The sequence below is a fragment of the Phalaenopsis equestris genome, unplaced genomic scaffold (genome assembly GCF_001263595.1).
Source record: "Phalaenopsis equestris unplaced genomic scaffold, ASM126359v1 Scaffold000022, whole genome shotgun sequence".
NCBI lineage: Eukaryota > Viridiplantae > Streptophyta > Magnoliopsida > Asparagales > Orchidaceae > Phalaenopsis > Phalaenopsis equestris.
Genome location: NW_018164464.1, coordinates 1,468,763 through 1,489,522, shown reverse-complemented (window position 1 = coordinate 1,489,522; position 20,760 = coordinate 1,468,763). Strand labels below are relative to the sequence as shown.

Here is a 20,760-nt window from a genome sequence, read left to right as displayed (position 1 = left end):
GCTGTATATATATATATAACCCATTAATTGCAAAGAGCTGAAATGCATTTATTTACTTGAAGAGTATTATGCCGAATGGGAAATTAACTATTTTTTTATTGTTGCTCTCTGCAGTCAGTTAATCCATTTGACATAAGAGTGTACTTCTCTTGCTAATTTTTTTTGTGATCCTCCACATCCTTCATTCTCTTGTGTTTCTCTTTCAAGTAGATGAAGTGACTTTGAACTTATGTTCAGATGGTAGTTTTGGACCTAGTTTATTTTGTGTAATAGCCTTCAACATATGATTTAGGGTCTATTTGGGGTAGCTGCAATTGTTTGAATAAGTAGTTGTGAAGCTCCTGAAGAAGAATCTGCTGTTCAAAATGTTATGGTGGCAATTTCAATTTTTTTTTTTTTTAAGTAAGGCCTCAACTTTCTAGCAGTCATCACAAATAGTCTGGTCTGGCAGAAAAACACAGCTTTCAGCTGCAGTTTTTTTAGAAAGCAAACAAAACTTAAAACGTAGTTTTGCCAAGTAAGAAAAATTGTGGTGTGATGTCGAACCGCCACCGCAATGCAGCCCCATACGTACTCTTAACATCTCCAACTTCGTTACATTGAAAGGATGCTTTTGATTGAATCACTTGGTTATATATTATATAGTTTTGTCTTTCATTTTATTTTCTATCTTTTCTTTGATTTTCATTTTTCTCGTATCTTTCTCTTTTCAACCTTTTTTTTTTCTTGTTCCTTTGTATAAAAATAAATTTATAGGATATTTAATTTGAAATGCAGTGGCGCTTCCCAATTCTAAACTTCATTGAAATGATTTCTTATCACCGTCCGCGAACATTTAAATATCTAATTCTTTTATAATATTTAATTTTCTCTCATTATATTTCATAGATAAATTTTAGTTGTGTTTTTTTTTCTTCGATAAAAATATAGCTCTTCGCTTATATTACATTTTTTTTTTTTTTTGATAAACAAGCTACTTTTCACTTATATTTGGTGGTACTTATATGTTTTTTCATTTTTTTTTTTTTTTTTTTTTGATAAACAAGCTACTTCTCACTTATATTTGGTGGTACTTATATTTAGTGATATTACTTCTTTTTGGTGCTCCACAAAGACCAATAAAATGCTGCGTAGCTTGAGAGAGTTGATTTATCTTCTTAGCATAATATATGCATAAACTACAAATAGTACTCAATTTGGATTTTAATTTTGTGTATTCCAAGCTAGATATTTTCTCTTTGCATTTGAATCGACCATACTTAAATTTTTTGGTATGTAAATGTATAGTTTTTAAACTGAATTTAATATTGAAGGCTTAAAACATTCATTTGATTGTATAGCAACCTAGAAATTAACAAAAAAACTTTAAATCTATAAATTGTTAATTTAGAATTATTATGTTAATTAATAATTGTCTATTTTAATTCATTATTTGAATTTTAATTCTCTTAAAATAATATTTACTATTTTTTTTCTTTTTTTAAGTGATTAAATCGTAAAATTCAATTTAAGAAATATTCACCAACGATTTAAAAATATTAAGGATTTATTGCTTTTAAAATTTAAGTGATCTTATTAATTTAATTTAAACCCTAAATTATAAATGTTATATTCTCATTAAACGATGAAAATGTCTTACTAACGCACAAGAATATATAGGGTCTGATGGGTTGATTGTGATCGAGGTGGGTGGTTGCATGCCTGTTGCAGTATTTGCAATGAGGTGGTGCTTGTTGTTGTGTCAAAGCTTGCGGGCTTAGTCGGGTGAAAGTGCATTATGGATGCTATGTGGGAGGGTGAAGTTACTGTCTCGAAGATCCTTTGAAAACTATGTATAGACTAGTTATATGAAAGAAAGAAAGAAAGAAAAAAAACTGATTCAAAATTGAGCTGCATGCTGTAATGCAAGGCCACGGTTCTTTGCACTTTTTAGTTGCTTCCTGCAATAGTTCGAGTGCTACACACCCATTTGTGAAAATTAGATGAAGCGGACTTTAGAAGCATAATTTTAACAAATTTGGTAAAAATATGTTTTTTTAAAAGATTGTTGGAGTCAGAATTAAAGAAAATAAATTTTCTTATAAAGAATGACAATTACCATTGTATTGGGACTTCAAATAGGTAGAAGGAAAATGGACTTTTATTGAAGGTGGCAAGCAAAGTCAAAGAAACAATCTTTGGTGATTTCATGATTTTTAAGTTTTGCCAGCTAAACATTAGAGGTGAGAAAAAAGGTGCGTAAATTATTTTAGTCCTGAGTAATGAGATAGAGATATTTTGACCATGATAGATCTGTTAAGGGTGGAGATAATAGTATGAATTATAAATAAAGGTGTAAAAGTGTGTAAATGCTATTTTGAAACTTATGAAAGCTATATGTTGGAATTTTTTTAGAATAGCTAAATAAGAGAATCATGAAGTTTTCAATATGGTATTGTGACTTCAAATGGTTTTAAGGGTGCCAGATTTTTTGTGAAGAAGGTAGCAAGCGAAGTCAATGAAATAATAATTGATGATGTCATGCTTTTTAGTTTTGCATGCTAAGCATTAATGACAAGATAAATGAGATAGAGAGATGTCGACAAAAATGGATTTGTTAATGGTGCAGTTAATAGTGTGAGCTATAAATAAAGGCATAAAAGTATGTAAATGTTGTTTTTAGATTTACTAGAGTTCTAAGTTTGTATTTTTTTGTATTGAGACTTTAAATAGTTATATAAGGAAGCTTGATCTTTGTGTAAGAAAGTCGCAAGCAAAATCAAATAAACTATCATTAATGATTTCATGATTTTAGTTTTGCAAGCTAAGCACTAAAGATAAGAGAAGAGGTGCATAAATTATTTAAGACCAAATAAATGAAATATATAGATGAAGATCGAATATATTTGTTAAGGGTGGATATTATAGAATCAAAGTTATAAATAAAAGCATAAAAGCGTATAAATGCTGTTGTGATACTTATTAAAGTCTTTTCTAGCATTTTATTTTAGCAAGTTTAATAAATCAAATCATGAAGTGTTCTAAAGATTAATTTAGAGAAGTGAAGCTTAGTTACTTTCAAAAAACATGAATAAAGAAAGATAATTATTGAGATTTGGAGGTTATGATAGATATTAAGTAATGGCTATTTTTTAAAAAAAATAAAGATTAAGTAGATGTCAAATATTTACAGAATAATTATTTCGGTTCCAATGTTTGAAATAAATAGATATTAAGAATTGTGATAATGGTAGGGAAATAAAACTTCAAGGTAATACATTGATGTTTTTAGTTTGGGTAATGAAATACAAGTTTTCAAGCGTTGTGTGTAGAGAGTCAATTTTCTTTTGTGCTAGAAAATTGTATTATGGAGATAGTTTTGATGCTAAGACAACAACAAGCATTTGTCCCACTAAGTGGGGTCGCCTATATGAATCATTTTTCTCCATTGAGTCCTATTTAGTGTCATGTTTTCATTTAATTTTAATAAATAAAGATCAATTTTTTATGCGACATGCTCAGGTCATTCTAGGTCTACCCCCTACATCAAAAATTACGATCATGTTTTGATGCTTAGACCAAAAAAAAAATCTTTGTATGAATTTTAATGATATTAAAAAGGCTTATGATCCAGCACCATGTAAATTTAGTGCAAACGAAATCGTGTGTTCTAATGATTTGATGTCATTAATAACAAGCATTAGTATAGTTCTGAAAGGGCTACAGAATTTCCAATATTTATAGGATTCTACTGACGATCATTTTCTTTGGGTATAAATTGTGAAAAATGCTTACAAATATAATTAAAACGAGGCATCTAAATGCATGTTATTTATAAATAACAATTTTGTAAGTGAGATACCTTTTAAAGCGACAAAATTTTGGGGCAATAAAAAAATTTATTAGCTAAAATGCTTCTAAATTTCTGATGTATAGAGCAAATATCAAGTAGATTATATGCATTTTTAGTAAATGTAATTTGACTATTGTCAAGATCTGGTGATACACATATTGTTCGTAGTATGTTGGATCAATTTTGTACAAGTGAACATAATATAAATGAGAGCACAGTTTATATAATTATATGTTCGAAGTTTAAAATGGAGAAGCATCTTAGGAATATTATATAATAGGAGGATATCTTCTAGACTAGGCAAATCATATAAAACTTCACATGGACAAATTATGCTTTATGAAACCAAGGGTTGACTATAAAAAGAATTTGATTGCTTATTTGATGTGTTAGAAGTGATGGGTGGTACAATTAGGATGTTTAGAGTGAGATATCATTATAATGAGAGATTTTGATTAGATAGTGAGTGCAGTCTATTGAAGTTAAAGTGATAAAAATTTGAATTCAAATGATTTGGGCATGTGCAATAGAGCGCAATAATTTAATCAATAATGTTATCGTGCGTTATTTATGAAGGATTTAGAAGCACCAAAGAGGTAGATCTAATGTTGCTTCACTTGAAATATCTGAAAAGACAAATGCAAGATAGAAAATTATATTAGTAGGCTCAAAAACAATTTTGTGGGAGGATCCCATATGATTTTGATGGCGAATTATAAAGCCAATTGTAGTTACAAGAAGACTAATTGTTATAAGAGATATTATAATTAGATAGGGAGTTCAGTCTATTGAAGTTAAAAGTGATAAAAAATAGAATTGAAATAATTTCGGCGTGTGCGATAGAGCGCAAGAGGTGAATCAATGAGGTTATTGAGTTATTTATGTGGAATGATTTAGAAGCATCAGATAGGTAGATCTACTGTTACGTGGCTTGAAGTTATCTGAAAAAGTACAAGATAGATAATTTTATTTGAAGGCTTAACAGGAATTTTGTGGGCGGATCTCATATGATTATGATGGTGTTTTATAAAGACAATCCCAAGTAGTTGCAATAAGACTAGGTGTTATGGTGATTTTTTTGATTCATATGCTTTAGGACCTCAACTAAAATATCATTTGAACTGTGTATGATTTTACTAATTTACACTGCTGTATGTTATGTCTTACCAAGTCTTGCATTTGTTTTCATAGGTTGCTCCTTCATTAAAGAATTGATTAGAGTATAGTGCTGATGAGGATGCGAACAAGCCTTACATTTTTAAATATTTTAACAATGAAATTATTATTAATTTTCTTTTTATAGTATTTATAGCATGATGCCAAATGCGTGCTAAGCAGATTCACAGTTGTATATGTAGACTATATAGCAGGCATGATGACATGGTCAACATATCAATGAAGAATTTAGGATAGAGCAAAAATGATATTGGATCGTGGCATTTTCTCTTTTTGCTTTTCATTCAAAAGATAGGAAGGAGCCTTTAAGTAGGTTTGTGTTATCATCGGGGCGGGGATGATAATTGAAAATTAAACAGGGTTAAATCATACTAGCACTGTTGCTGAATCTTTCGGATGCTAATTTCTTCACAGATGACATTTTGTTTCACAGTAGCGGCGGAAGATCATACCTTGGATAAAATTTAGAAGGGGTAAACCAAGATTGCCTTCATTGTTAAAATTGTTCAAAATGACATAAAGATGGCTTCTTTATACCAGTAGCAGACAATATTGTAACATAAATTCCTTTAGAGTAATTTTACATAAAAAAATATCAGAAAAGCATGAAATGGTAACAACATAAATTCCAATTGCATGAAAGAAAAAATAAACTAATATGCTTATGGTGATTTACAATCTGGTTAGGCTATGATGGAGCCTGTCTGTGAGTGAAGAAGATCTCTCCCATGGGGAGAGCGATGCTCAAGTTAGTCAACGAATTATGAATCTCATAATGTGTACCCTAGGACAGAAGATAAAACCGAGCGTGTTACTCTTACTGAAAATTCAACACCATTTGCAATGCTGAGGGCTCTGACGTGGGGGAGGAAGATGGCTAACGTGCGTCTAGGGAAAGCATTTGTGTGCTCAGCAGAGTGAAGACGACAATGCCGAGTGCAGGTACTAGGAGGAATGAGCCGAGCCAAACCTAGTCAAATTACAGAGAGTGGGGATGCTGCTTGCAGGAGGATTTTTTTGTAGTTACGAGGGGTTTTGTCATGGGAAAAAGGCATCAAAGTCGAAGGAAGAAGCCTCATGTGCATATTGTGCGGGTGCGAGCAAAAGGAAGAGAGGAAGGAGCTCTCGCGTGCGGGTGTAGAGTCGAATCGAGCGGCTTGACTTTCAGGAAAGGGGCTCACGTGCAAAGAACAGGAAAACTTCTTTTCTTATCTCATTTCTTGTGCGAAAAGGGTGAACCGAGAAGTTGGCGGTCAAGCAGAACTCTTCTTGCTGCAACTTCCTTTGTGGTTTTGCGGTTTGGTATAATGCCAAGAGTTTGATTGGGGGGTGTTGAGGGTTGAATCAAAGGTTGAGAGGTAGGATTTATTTATATATGTTAATAATAATAGTTATGAGAGTAAATAAACTCATTAAGTATGAAATAAAGACTTGTTAAATATAAATAAATAAAACTTATTATAATCATTAATTAAGTAGAGTGAAATTTAATTAAACAAATAATAGAAAGGGGATGTTAGGATTAAATATAGACATAAGCATAAAAAAGAACTAAACATATAATTAATTATTATAAACTTTCTTTTTTATAGATGTCAACCTAAAGAAGGTGAAGTAGGAATAAAAAGATTGATTTTCAAGCTAATTAAGAAAGGTGAGTGCTCGTACTTTTAAGTTATATTAGTATTTGTGTATCCATTATAAACTAATTGTATGAATTATTATTGAAATGTTATCGGTCATTTCGATATCAATATTTGTAGTGTCTTAATTTGAAATGTTTTATGCATTATTTATTAAGTATTGTATAGAGTGATTGAGTGTCTGTGCATGCTTGACTGTGATGAAGTTCACCTTTTTATCACATTAGCGGAGGAATCCAAAAGTACCCTGATGCGCCTCGAACCCAAAATCAACAAACAAACCACAACGAAATGACAATAGATAGGTGAAAAAAACACAAATGAGGGCTACTCTTACGAAAGATCAAAAGAAACAAGCAAGATACAAAATTGCTCTACTATCCGAGAGGTAGATAGCCTCTCTCATACCCTAGACGTCACTAGACAAGAAGAAAGAAAAACAACAGCTGCAATAAACCATGCATAAAAGAAAGCAAACCCTAAGTTCCACCCTAATAAAATCCTCTCACAGCATTTTAAAAACCTTCCTTCCTAATTTTCTCTTCAAACTTCTTTAATCTCTTATAAACCATGCATAAAAGAAAGCAAACCCTAAGTTCTACCCTAATAAAATCCTCTCACAGCATTTTAAAAACTTTCCTTCCTAATTTTCCCTTCAAACTTCTTTAATCTCTTCTCCTTGCATAGGTGATTATGGCCTTAGTGGACCCCACCCTTTCCTTTTCTTCTTTTGTGGCTTCGCCTATCTGTTCCACTTCTTCTCGTCACCCAGACCGGCCTGCCTATGAGCCAGATATACTGCTTCCAGCTGGTCAAGGGTGGACCGACGCTTGTAAGGGCGTAACATATTCGTTTACATAAATAGAAAATAATATTAATACTGATGTGCGTTCATTGGTACAGGTTTAGATGATGCTCTTGGGGCGGTTGTATATAGATTTAAAAGATATTGATATGTAAATAATATAGACATAATTAATGTTTTGAATCACTTTGAATGATCATATTAAAACAGTACAAACAGTCAAATCTTCTTGATTGATTTACATGCAGTTCAGTTAGTATACAAATTATTATTTTTTCATTGTGTTACATACTTCAGTAATATGAGTATTCACTAACTATGATTAGTTTATTTTTGTTCTAAACTAATATTTCAGGTTTTAACTATTTGATTAAAATATGAACAATATAATAGAAAATATTTATAGTAGTCCCGAACAATCAGAAATAAGCTAAATTTTATTGTAAAAATTTAATTTACTTTATTTAGTTGCTCTTTCATTTCAATTGGATGATAAATTATTAGTCATAGAAAATTTACTTTCCACCGTCTGATCGTTTATATTCGTTTTGATTAATTATGAGCCCAGGGGGCCTGATCTTGACATATCCCAAATGGCTCTTTAGGGTTTTTTTTTTTCGGAAAAGTTGAGCTCAAAGGGCAATATGCATGATTTGAATATTTGATCGGTGGGATACTAAAAGCTTGAACTACTATTTAATATGATTTTTTATTTTAAAATATATTTGGTTAGGGGTTTTTTTTCGATATGTAGTAGTTTTTTGATAAAGCCTTGTTCATCAAATATGATCATAAAAAAATTTCAAATCAAATAAAAAAAAAACAAACAATGCATATTGAACGAGATGTCACCAAATATGTCGATTCATGCAAAGTGGAATTTTCTTAACAAAATATGGAATTCTCTTAACAAAATATGTTGATTCATGCAAAGTGGAATTCTCTTAACAAAATGTTGTCGCAGGTTCTTGGCATGGACAGGCTAAAGATGGAGCTGCAGGCAAGGGGCCTGAAGTGCGGCGGCACACTGCAGGAGCGAGCTTCCAGGCTTTTTCTGCTGAAAACAACCCCTCTGGACAAGCTGCCGAAGAAGTTGCTCGCTAAACCCCCATGCCAAGGGAAATGAAGCTCCAATATTCAAGCCAAGAGAAATGGAAACACACTCCATACAAGTACGGCTTAATCACTACCATTTCCGCACCTCCTTTTTTTTAAAAAAAATACTTTTTTAAGTATCTGTGATCCGCATGTATAGTTAAAACCATCTACTGAATGGTTACTGTGTTCTTGATTTTAAAGTCCTAAAACTTAATCTTGACAAATCCAGGTGAAGGCTACTAGTCCTGTTTTTTTTTTTTTTTAACTATAGTTTAGTTTCACTTATTAACCTTAAAAAATGATTGTTGCCATTAAAAAGAAATTCTATAGTTTTTCTTTGGATATTTAATTAATTGTAATTAAATATAGAATCTTTAATGTTCTGAAATCTATTTTTGAAAATTTTTTATTAATTTGGTTATTAGTCCTTTTTTTTTTTTTTTTTAAACTATAGTTTAGTTTCACTTATTAACCTTAAAAAAATGATTTGTTGGCAATATTTAATCAATTGTAATTAAATATAGAATCTTTAATGTTCTGAAATCTATTTTTGAAAATTTTTTATTAATTTCTATAGATATTAAAAGAGATTTTTGGAATCTTATGTTTCGGCTTTTCAGTTTTTGTCATTTTAACAGTCAGCCGAAGTTCTTAATAAATTGTGTTTTTGGTTTTATATTAGATTGCTTTGAATCTTATTTGGATAATAAATAACCTAAAAGGGTAGTTTGATATTGTAGAAACCATTTAGAATGAGTAATGCAGCTTTTGCAAAGCTTTTGCGCTACTCCTGCAGAAAAAATAAATATAGAGAGTTTAGTTTATATTTTTAGCATTATGAATCTTCCCAAATGGGAAGAATTTAGAATAAATTGTCACATGAACTTCCCCAAATTATGCAATTTACAAAGATGCCTACTTTTTATGTCACAATCGGCACCTTTCTTTGTTGTCTAACATCGTCATCGTATGTGTTCGACCCAATCCTTGCCTCACATCTTGGCTTTGACATTTATCTTATTCAATAGTGTATATTAAGATATATATTTGCTGGTATTGATCTTGATGATGCATTTGTTTACATTCGTCGTAAATCGTACATTTGATCTCCATAAGTGCCAAAACACTCCTTGTTTGTTTAGCAGGACTTCGTTAACATGTACATGGTTCTTGTTGCGTGTCCGAGAATTCGCGACAGCAGAGTGATATATTAAAATCATATATTAAAACAAAGTGCAACCTGAGCTTCATTGGTTCTACATTAGGCTGCCACTTCATATAAAAAATCCAAGAAACAAATGACAGTAGAGAGATTTGGAACACCATTGCATTCCCACCTGCATAACCCCTAATTTGTGCTATGCCAATACAAGCCTTTTTCATTGCCCATCTGCTCCTTGGAGAGAGAGAGAATTATTTAACATTCAGAACATTTCTTGATTTTATTTTACAATCACTAATAATAAAAAAAAAAGAACTACAGGAAACAAAGCTAAAAACCTTTCTCAAAATTCATGTTGAAACGGAAATGGTTTCATATGCTGTACCTCTTGGTACTAGATCATCAAAATTCGTGAACAGCTCGTGTTCGACTGGTTACATAATTTGTGTTCGATTCGTTCACTAAATAAATGAGTAAAAAACGAACAATTTTTCTACGCTCAATATATAAACGAGTCGAACATAAATAAAGATTTGTTTGTCCGTGTTTAAAACGAGTCGAACATAAATAAAGATTTGTTTGTCCGCGTTCAGCTCGTTTTAGCTTGAAATAATTAAATTATATATATAATTAATGAATATTATTTTTAAATAATATAATTGACTACATAGCTATAAAGATTTATAATAAATTAAAATAACTAATTAAACAATAAAATATAATTATATTAAATTTAATATAAATAATAAGATTTAAATCTCGCAATACTCTTAAGATCTTACGACTGTCACTAAGATTTTCAAAATGACTTATTATTCGTGAACAACGACCTATTATTCGTGAACAACTCGTGTTTGGCTAGTTAGGCAAACGAGCTGAACACAATTTTTTAGCTCGATGTATAAATGATTTAAACACATGTTCCAAATTACTGCTTTTATTTTAAAGTTTCTGATGGATGCTCTTGGGTTTGTTGATTATACTTCAACATTGAATATAGTATGTAGCGTGTGCGTGTGAAATAGTAAGTGAAAATAGTTCCCTGGTTATTCTCACATGAGAACATTATAGTAAAAAAATTCATGAAAATATCAAATTAATCACCAAGCTTCTATTGCAGGCTTTTAAGAGCTCTTTCGTGGCGACTAAATTAAATCATATATAAATTTTGAGATTGAAATGAAATATTTTGCCACTTATCTCATTTAATAGTGGAATTATATATGGATTAGTTGGTCTCATGGTCATGTTGGAAAGCTTGGGCTCACAACATATGTTGGGTTTTATGAAGAATGCTCCCCAAAGAAACGGAAAGGTGCTTATGTATACAATCTACATGTGGATTTCTTTAACAGGGCTAGGCAATGCGTTTTTTTCTCTTTACAGGTTTTTCACCTTAACATTTATGGTGTCACTACTGATTGTTTTCTCTTCATCTTTGCTCCACACTAAGACGATAATCTGCTAATCTACTGCTGTGAATTTTCTAGCACACATCAACAAAATATGATATATTATTAGTAATTCACTGTGTTGTAAAGCATTAGCGTAAGAGATTTACATACAAAGCATACCATACTTATATTTGGGTGGTATAAAGCTCTTCAACGGCAATAAAAATTAAGCCGTTGCTTTATTTAAATAAGATTTTTATGTGAAAAAAAAAATGTAAAATGCAGTCCCATTAGGGTTGTCAATAATCCAATTTCGAGCCAAGTTGGGATCGGCTTCAAATCATATCAAAAAAATTCAATCCAAAATTTTAACTCATAGTTCGACTTATTTATTTCGATCCGTTCTCAATCAGAGCCAAAATTTGAATCACTATAAATGAGCAATAATCTTCGAACTTAATTCACTAAATTCATAGCCCTAATATCACTAGGGTGAGCTTGAAACCGGCTAAAAAAACTTAATCCAAAATTTTGGCTTGTAGCTCAGTTTGTTTATTTCGATCAGATCTTGATTTGAGCCGAAATTCAAATCAATCTTCGAGCTAAATTCACAGTTATAGGGCTTGCCTAGTAACATATTTAGAGCGGGATTTAAGCTCGATTTAACCTTATTTTTTGCCAAACAGTCATTTTGGACAAAATAAAACTTTGGATTTGATAAATCTAGATTTCACGGACTTCGGCTTTAAATCCCAGATTTACTAAATCCAATAAATTGGTGGATTTAGTAAATCGATTAAGTTAACTTCCTCAATGGTTGCGGGCAGGAGAGGAGTGGAAGAGGGAGAAAAAGGGAGTTCGGGGTTTCCATAAGCCGCGATCCCATCGTTGAGTTCTTAGCTAGCTCCAATACGACAGCATCGTTCATTATTTGTTTTTTAAAAATTATTTAACTTCTATTTAATAAATAATTTAATAAAATTTGTATTAATAATTAATTAATTTAGTAAATATATAATTTTTAATTATCATAATTTGAAATGAAATGTTAATTGAATTTAAGAAGTTAGCTGATTTTGTGTATTTTGAAACATTTTAAGAAATCAAATTCACACAATTTACCAAATCCTATTATGATTTGTTATTTAAGTCCAACGACCATACATACTCTTAAATCCTAACAGAAATTATCAAATAATTTTACAGGATTATCTATATATATTTGATTTTCACATATTTGTATGATCTAAACTTTTATTTAATTGAGCAAATTTAAAAGATGAAACTAAGAACTCAAAATTAAATGAAAGATTCATGAATATATATATATATTTGTTTAAATTTTTACTTTTAGAACATAAATATTTGATTTTCACATATTTGTATGATCTAAACTTTTATTTAATTGAGCAAATTTAAAAGATGAAACTTAAAAATCGAAATCAAATGAAAGATTCATGAAATTAAATCGATATTAATCATATATGATAAATAATACTTAATTCTTATAAAACCTAAACTACTACATAGCGGTTCAAACCACCCCAAATATTTATGTTGTGATTTGTAATATTCTGCCATGATTGCTTCGAGCCAGAAAGATATTTAACAGTGGCTAAATCTCCACATTTTGAAAAAATATTACATTAGGAGTTCTGATGCAAAATTATATTGGGACTCCAATCACAATGCATCACGTGTACGGTCCGGTCCGTCATGCATTAAATAATTTAGTTTTCTGTCTTTAGTGGAGTCGGATCATACACATGACACATTGTGATTGAACTCCTAATAAAATTTTATATCACGAGACATCATGAGTCAATGATGACTCTCATTGACTCATGATGCAAAATTTTTTCCCACATTTTGTTCATAAATGTGAACAAATTTTGCTCACATTTGTTTTGTAATATCAAGATATTTTGTTTCAATACAATTTATTCAGTGATACCACCCATGCTAATGAACAAATTTTTTCAACTTTTTAGAAAAGGAAAGAAAGAATTAATAAATCTTAAGGCTGCCACGGCGGAGGAGGCGGCGGCGCCGCCGGAAAGAGCGGCGGCAAAGACGCAAAGATAGTATTTTTATCAATTCCAGACCCTCCGGTGGCAGTGAGTGAAATCAGAGCAGCAACGAGGCCGGCATTGCCGGCCAGCGTCGGCTCCGTGTAATTATAGTTTGTGCGAACGTCGGAGAAGCCGTCGTGCTTATCAGGCCCGCCGACCATGGCGCCGGTAATGGTGTTTGGGTTAGGCGTCTTGGCGTCGCGCCATTTCCAGCCACCAGTGCAGGAATACTTGACTCCGTTGTGCGGGATGGAAGCCCCGCGGTGGTGGACATGGCGAGGGTAGTTCCGGCCGTAGCCAACCACGTAGCTCATCTTTCGCGGATTATCTCCGAGAACATAGTTGATCTGCAATGATGAATTCAGAAAAATAGGAAGCTTTATTTTCCTGAGTGATGCAATAATTTACTTTAAGATTAGTGATGTTTCAGAATTAATTGGCATTAATATTTAGGGCTGTAAAACGAGCCGAACTCGAGCGAGCCCAGGCTCAGCACATGTTCAGATCGTTAAAAAATATCACTGTTCGTGTTCGTCTCGTTTATGTTTTGAACACAAGAAATGTGTTCGTGTTCGATTTGTTTGCTCAGCGAGTCAAACACGAATTGTTTGTGAATAAAGAGACTTAGGATGTTAAGGGTTCCAATAAGATTTAAATCTTGTTTATATTAAAATATTATTTAAATATAATTAAATATATTTTTTATTCTATTTTTTAAATTAACAATTTTAATTGAACATAAGTCTTTGTAGCCAAATAGTTATTTAAATTTAATATATATATATACATATATATATATATAATGGATGAGTAGTATTTCGAACCAAAACGATTCGAACTCGAATGAACAAATCTTTATTCGTGCTCACCTCGTTTATATATCGAGCGTAAAAAAATTACCGTGTTCGTCTCATTAATTTAGTGAACGATCAAATATGAGCTTATTAACGAGCCGAACACGAGCTGCTCGAGAATAACGAGCTCTTTAGACAGCTCTATTTATATTATACTAATTACAAATCGAATTCAATAACTTTGAGACTCATAATAATTAAAAGGGAAATTTACACATACACCAAAGAACTCTTACGTATTTATATATAGAAATCTGATAAAATATCCAAACATCTACGTGGCATTTACATATATACCACACAATTATTATCTATTTACAAACCTAATACCTAAACTTTGATATGTACATGCATATCACTCAACTTTTAAATCCAAATACATCTTTCATGCATGTAGTGGTGTAAACAACCCGAACACAGCGAGCCCAGTCTCAGCTTGTGTTCGGCATCCAAATACATCTTTCATGCATGTAGTGGTGTAAACGACCCGAACACAGCGAGCCCAGTCTCAGCTCGTGTTCGGCACGTTTATATTTCAAGCTCAAAAATGGTGTTCGTGTTCGGCTCGTTTGGTTAGCGGGCCGGACAGAGCCGAACACGAGCTGTTCACGAACAAATAATCATTTTGACAACCTTAATCACGTAGTCATAAGATGACAAGGACTGGGGTAAGATTTAAAGTATTGACAACCTTAATCACGTAGTCATAAGATGACAAGGATTGGGGTAAGATTTAAAGTATTTTTTTAATCTAATTTAATAATCTTTATTCTATTTTCTTAATTAATACTTTTAATTGATTATAAATCTTTGTAGCCTTATAGTCGATTAATTTTTTTTAAAAAAATACTACTTACCAAAGATATATATATAATTGATAGTAGTATTTCAAGCCAAAACGAGCCGAGCATGAACGAACAAATATTTGTTCGTGTTCGGCTCGCGGCTTGTTAGCTTAGCGAATGAGCCGAATACGAGCTGTTTGCGAACAACGAGCCATTTTGACAGCCCTACATGCATGGGTTAATATTATGTATGTAAAAATCAAACTTTAGGTGTTAAATATATAAATTCATGTGAATCGTGTGGAATGAATATGTAAATTTCCAAAATTAAAAAAAAAAAAGAAAAAATAACGAAAATTTATTTAACCGTAAAATCAAACAGTACCTGGGAAGCGGCGAAAGAGCGAAGAACGTCAGTGGAGAAGTAATAAGGGCCGCAATTCCAGCCGGGTACCTTCGTGGCGTCCATATAATCCGCGTATAAACTAGCCAGAAAAGCCGCGTTCACTACATACTGCAGCGGTTGTGGCCGGCCATGATTCAGCTCCGGCATCCCACCTAACAATTAATTATGATGTAATTTACAAAATTAAAAATAATGGAATTAATGCAAAACATTATTTACAGTTCGAAAAATCATTTAATTTATTTTGAGTCAATCATAACACCTAATCAGGGCTGTGAATTTCGCTCGAAGATCGTTAATCCCTCGAAAAGCAATTTGAATTTTAATGAGCCAAGCTATGAGCCAAAAGTTAGGATCAAATTTGTTTCGAGCCATACTGGCTTGAGAATGCCTTATAAATTTCTTTATTTATAAAAATTATATCTATATATGTATATAATAATAAATATGATTTAATATGACAAGTCACCGGGGCCAATTTCGAGCTAGAAAGGATTCAAATAACATAAATTGAGTCAGCCCGTTTCGACTTCGAACCGGATCATGCTCGATTCAATGTCGAGCCAACTCGGCCTCAAATCAAATATAACGAGCCACAGGTCGATTCGAGCGACACCAAATCTATTCAAGCCAATTTCGAGCCGATCTCAGCTCAGCACGCTCAAAATGAGATCCTCAAAAAGAAAAATATTTCTATCCGGACTCTGGAGGTAGCTCTACGTGCGTACTACCAGTAATATACTGTCATATGTGTTATATCAGACCCGCCTAAAAAATTATTAAAGTGGAATCGCGGACTCTGCATAACCCCGAAATAACCTCTGAGGTTCTGCTTCAGTAAACCCAAAATAACACCGTAGATGTTATTTTGAGGTTATTTCGAAATTATTGAAGAGAAACTCATATATTTTACTTTAATAACCCCAAAATAACCTCTACGTTATTATTTCGGGTTTATTGAAGTAGAATCGTAAATGTTATTTCAGGGTTATTTCTCGATTTTTTTGGATTATTCAAGTGGAATATATGAGTTTTTCTTCAATAATCTCTGCAGTTCCACTTCAATAATCCCGAAACAACCTCCTCCCCAATAAAACACAAATATGGTTGTATTATTAGAATGGACACTTAGAGCCACGTCTTGGAGAGTCGGGACAGAAAATCATTCCCTACAAAAAAACATATAAATAAAAATTAAACGCAAACCTTTTGTATAATTGAAGACATTAAACCTTCTAAGATTAGCGCACATATTAAGCCCGGTAGCATTAAAATAACCCCGGAGCGACTCCTCGTACGGATAGCCGGGGTTCAGAAAAATCCTGAACCTCGTCCAAATCAGCATCGCCGCCGGGAGCTTATTATCCCAACTGAGCACCCCGAGGTCCGGCAAGCTCCCGAAGGCCTTCGCGTTCTTCGGCAGCCGGGGATCGGTGGCGAAGGTGGCGAAACTCGAGTTCCCGGTGGCGTAATACATCCAGGCGGCGCTCCACATGTACTCGTCCCAGTAGCCCGAGGAGTTGTAGAAGGAGGAGATGTCGGGGTTGTTGCGCGAGTAGGGGGAGCGGCGGGAGGCGCTGCGGGCGAATTTGAAGGCGGTGGAGGCGGCGCGGAGGAGGCGGGAGGAGTAGGAAGGATTGTCGCGGAAAACGATGGAGGCGGAGGCCAGGGCGGAGGAGATTTCGGCGGCGAGATCAGGGGCGGAGGTGACGGAGATGACGGGGCGGGGGTACGACATGTCTTCCGGACGTTGCCAGCAGTAGTGGTCGTCGGCGGTGGTGGAGTTGGTCTTCGCCACGCCCACCTGGTAATAGAAAAAAAAACATGAATTTTGCAATCGGAGCAGCCATTAGAGGGAATCAAAGCTGTTACCTGCGCATAAATCTTGTCAATGTTTGTAGCAGAGGAATTGAAGGTGAGGAGAAGATAATCAGTCCCCCATTTAATGATGTCTCTGACATGATCATACTCTCCCAGCGCCTTATATTTGCTGCTATACTCCACCACCGACCAGCTCAGCAGACTCATGGAGAAAGCCATCGGAAAATGGAACTTTATATTATCTCCGGCATCGTAATACCCTCCCACCAATCCATGCTTCAGCTCTGTCTCTCCCACCCCGTCTCTCAGCCCCGAGTCCCCTCGCCATGAAATCCCATTGTTCTTCGGTAATCTTCCCGCTGTACAATGAATTCATCTGAAATTATCTGAAAGATGATGTGGAAATGAAGTGAATGTATCGGAGAGCAATAAAGTTGTTACATTTTTGGGCGTTGAAGAAAAGCAGAGCTTTATGCAGCGCTTTGGAGTACTCGTCGGGGGGCGGCGGAGCTCGCTTGTGTTTGGGCAAGGATTTGGATATGATTATGGGAACTCCGATGAGGACGAAGGAGGCGAGCGCGGCCCAGAGAATCCACCAGAGGAGTTTGCGTTTGCAGACAAAGCAGCCTAAGTCAACATACTTGTTCTTTCGCTTCTTAGCCAGCTGTGGTTCTAAAAGCCAGCTCTGCTGCGTTTCGTCGAGGTATTGCCGGCGGCCGAGGGCGTGGGGATCGAGATCAAGGTTGCGGCTTTGTTCGTCGTCGGCGGGTTCGTCGCCGTGGATCTCTAATGGCCCGCCCCAGTGGTTACCGGGGAGCATGATTGGGAGGGATTGTTGGGAAGAGGATGGACAGAAAATTGAAAAGATGGGGTTTTTGGAGATTGGGGGAAGGTGGCGAAGTGGAGATTAGTGGATGAAGGGGGGTAGAAGAGGGGATGGAGAGGGGAAGGAAGCTGCGCGCCTTTTCTGTTTTTCTACATTGGTTTGCAGGGAGTTCTGTGGTCGTTTTCAACGTGTACAGAAAGGAAAAGGTTGACTTTGAGAGAATAAGCAGAGCAGGGGGGAAAGAAGAAGAAGACGAGGAAGATGGAAGCGCAGTCGGTGCGGGAATTTTATTCTTATTTGGGGCATTTACATGCATTATACATACCAAACTTCTTTTTTTCATATAATATTTATGTATCGAACTTTTTAGACAACCAAATATTTAATATTAAACTAAAAATATCATCATCATTATCATTTTAAAATTAAAACAAATTCCTTTTTTCAGGTGTTAAAAAAAAAACTAGGCAAGCCAATTCAATTCAAAGTTGATACAACAAATCTTAAGCTTCCCATATGAATCTCGATGCATGACATAGATTTCTAGACGGTTTTTTGACTAAGAAATATTTAAAACTCGATAAAAACTCATCCATAACTTTAATTTCAGCAAACTTGCGAACTGATTTACTTGACTGTGGTCGACGGCCGTAGACCATCGCCGATCATCATTGACACCCGCAGACAACGGTCAACTATTTTCAACCGTCATCAATCGTTGTTGACAACTGTCGATTGCCGCCAACAACCATTAACTGTCGTCGAGCACTGCTGCGGGTCGTTGTCGACAACCACCGATTGCTGTCAAGCACTGCCTGACGACTCGTCAATTGTTGACCGCCGTCGATCACCACCAATCACAGTTGACCATCATCAAATGGAAGTCGTCAGTTGATGTTGTAAATTGGAAAATCTAGTAATCATTTTCTGTATTTGGAACAAGGGGTCGCTGCAATCATCAATATGCAGTGGATTTTTATATCTGGGTCAGCCCTTGTGATTTTTTCCCCTTTATGTGTTTTCCACATAAAAACTTCTAGTGTCATTACTGGTTGTTTTCTTTTACGTGTATGTGTGTGTTGAATTTTTAAGTTGTTTTCTTTTACGTGTATGTGTGTGTTGAATTTTTATGCAATGCTAAGATGATAATCCATTACTCTACCGCTCAGAATTTTCTAGCACGCGTCAAAACTGAAATAAAAAATTTGGGTTTCCGTTGACCCGAATAAATTTTATATTGAGTATGGTTTAGTGATACTAACATGTTTAACTTTTTGTTGGGTTTGGGTGGACCTTCCAACTCGAACTTGACTTGAACTTGCCCCGCAAAGAAGATGACCCGGGTTGATCTGAAACTTACTCAAGATTGACCCAAAATCAACCTAAATTTGATATTAAATCAACATGAATATCTATTATGGCCTGTTGAATGAGCGACATGGGTTGGGTTTGGGTGAGCAAGTTGAAGCCTGGTCGAATTTGATTGAACTTTCTGACCCGTTTAATATTTGGGTCGTGTTCTGGTGAAGTAGTTTTGGGTTTGTTTAATTTTGAGTCATCCAAACTCGACTCATGAATGGGTTTGTTTAATTTTGAGTCATCCAAACTCGACTAATGAAACCCGGGTTGATCTGAAACTTACTCAAGATTGACCCAAAATCAACCTAAATTTGATATTAAATCAACATGAATATCTATTATGGCCTGTTGAATGAGCGACATAGGTTGGGTTTGGGTGAGCAAGTTGAAGCTTGGTCGAATTTGATTGAACTTTCTGACCCGTTTAATATTTGGGTCGTGTTCTGGTGAAGTAGTTTTGGGTTTGTTTAATTTTGAGTCATCCAAACTCGACTCATGAACCCAATTTGACACCGGCTAATGCCAATAGTGTAAATATTAGATTTTTAAATAAATAAGAATTATTTGGTTGCCACAACTGCTCGGCTGCTTTTTGTTTGTATTAATTCTTTATTTTATGTTTATTTATGGGGGAATTTACATTTATCGCACCTAATTCCTATGCATTCACATTTCTAACACTTGACCTTTGTCATTTACATTTATACCTCTCAACTCTTCAATGTCACATAAAAAACAAATAAAAACTATTTTAACTTTTATAAAGTGAAAAACACATTTAGGGTGGAATGTATGTAAAATTATGGGTCTGGTTGGGACAGTTTATTTGGTGCTGGTATGTTTGGGTAAACTGCGTTTTGGCAACTTATGCATTTTGAAAATACTGAAAACAGTGTTTTCACATCGCATCTATCAAGTGCGGTGACAACTTTCTGGTAGCGATGTGACTTTTTTAAAAAAATAAAAATTTGTAAAAAAATAAAAATTTGTAATAGTCACCGCACTTAGCTTATTAACAGATTATTTTTAATCAGCTTATCAGCACATTATTCAATAAACTGCAGTTGCCCCAAACATACCCTAAAATTCATTGCATGATCTGGACAATAACCTGTATGGGTGTTTACATACATGTAACGCAATTCTTATGTATTTATATATTTAACACCTAAATATTTTCTTAAAAAATTAATAATATCTAAATCTTTCATATCATGTTAAAAATATAACTACTTTAACTATTAAATGAAATATATATTTTTTCGTATAAATAAAGTGGCATAAATATACTTCTAAATTTTAATATTTTTATCAATTAGCACCAAATTTAATTAATTAATTACATCTTTATTTTGCACAAATCGATGTGGCCATTTTTTCTTTTTCATCTTAATGTTAATATTATAGATTTTCATAACTAGCATACTAAATTAGACTATTTTAGTGTTTAGGAAAATAGAGCACAAGGAGATTGAAAAATGAGGCATTTACATACATACCACACATTTTTTTTCTATATTTGCATAT

The 20,760-nt window shown here is 33.9% G+C and overlaps 2 protein-coding genes across 2 annotated transcripts in view; one reads left to right on the top strand and one right to left on the bottom strand.

The window, feature by feature from the left end:
* Positions 1–8,796, top strand: part of LOC110018489 (protein SDE2 homolog) — a 14,713-nt gene extending 5,917 nt beyond the window's left edge. Inside the window, exon 3 of the mRNA XM_020715824.1 lies at positions 8,421–8,796. Coding sequence (XP_020571483.1) covers positions 8,421–8,582 — 162 coding nt within the window. The 3' untranslated portion in view covers positions 8,583–8,796. The remainder of the gene's footprint in view (positions 1–8,420) is intronic.
* A 4,274-nt stretch (positions 8,797–13,070) lies between these two features.
* LOC110018503 (endoglucanase 12-like) lies at positions 13,071–18,189 on the bottom strand. Its single transcript, XM_020715839.1, has 5 exons — positions 17,490–18,189; positions 17,100–17,407; positions 16,434–17,031; positions 15,207–15,379; positions 13,071–13,529 (listed from the first exon to the last, which is right to left on the bottom strand). Exons 1-5 carry the CDS (start codon positions 17,866–17,868, stop codon positions 13,128–13,130), a joined length of 1,860 nt encoding a protein of 619 aa, XP_020571498.1. The 5' UTR covers positions 17,869–18,189; the 3' UTR covers positions 13,071–13,127.
* Between the last annotated feature and the right edge of the window lie 2,571 nt (positions 18,190–20,760).

Excerpts from the sequence above, each read along its gene's own strand:
- LOC110018503 (XM_020715839.1), bottom strand. The coding sequence starts at position 17,868 with ATGCTCCCCGGTAACCACTGGGGCGGGCCATTAGAGATCCACGGCGAC. Across the intron at positions 17,408-17,489 it reads TTTCTTCAACGCCCAAAAAT|CGGGAAGATTACCGAAGAAC; the intron begins GTAACAACTTTA and ends TTCATTGTACAG. Across the intron at positions 13,530-15,206 it reads GCTCTTTCGCCGCTTCCCAG|ATCAACTATGTTCTCGGAGA; the intron begins GTACTGTTTGAT and ends TCATCATTGCAG.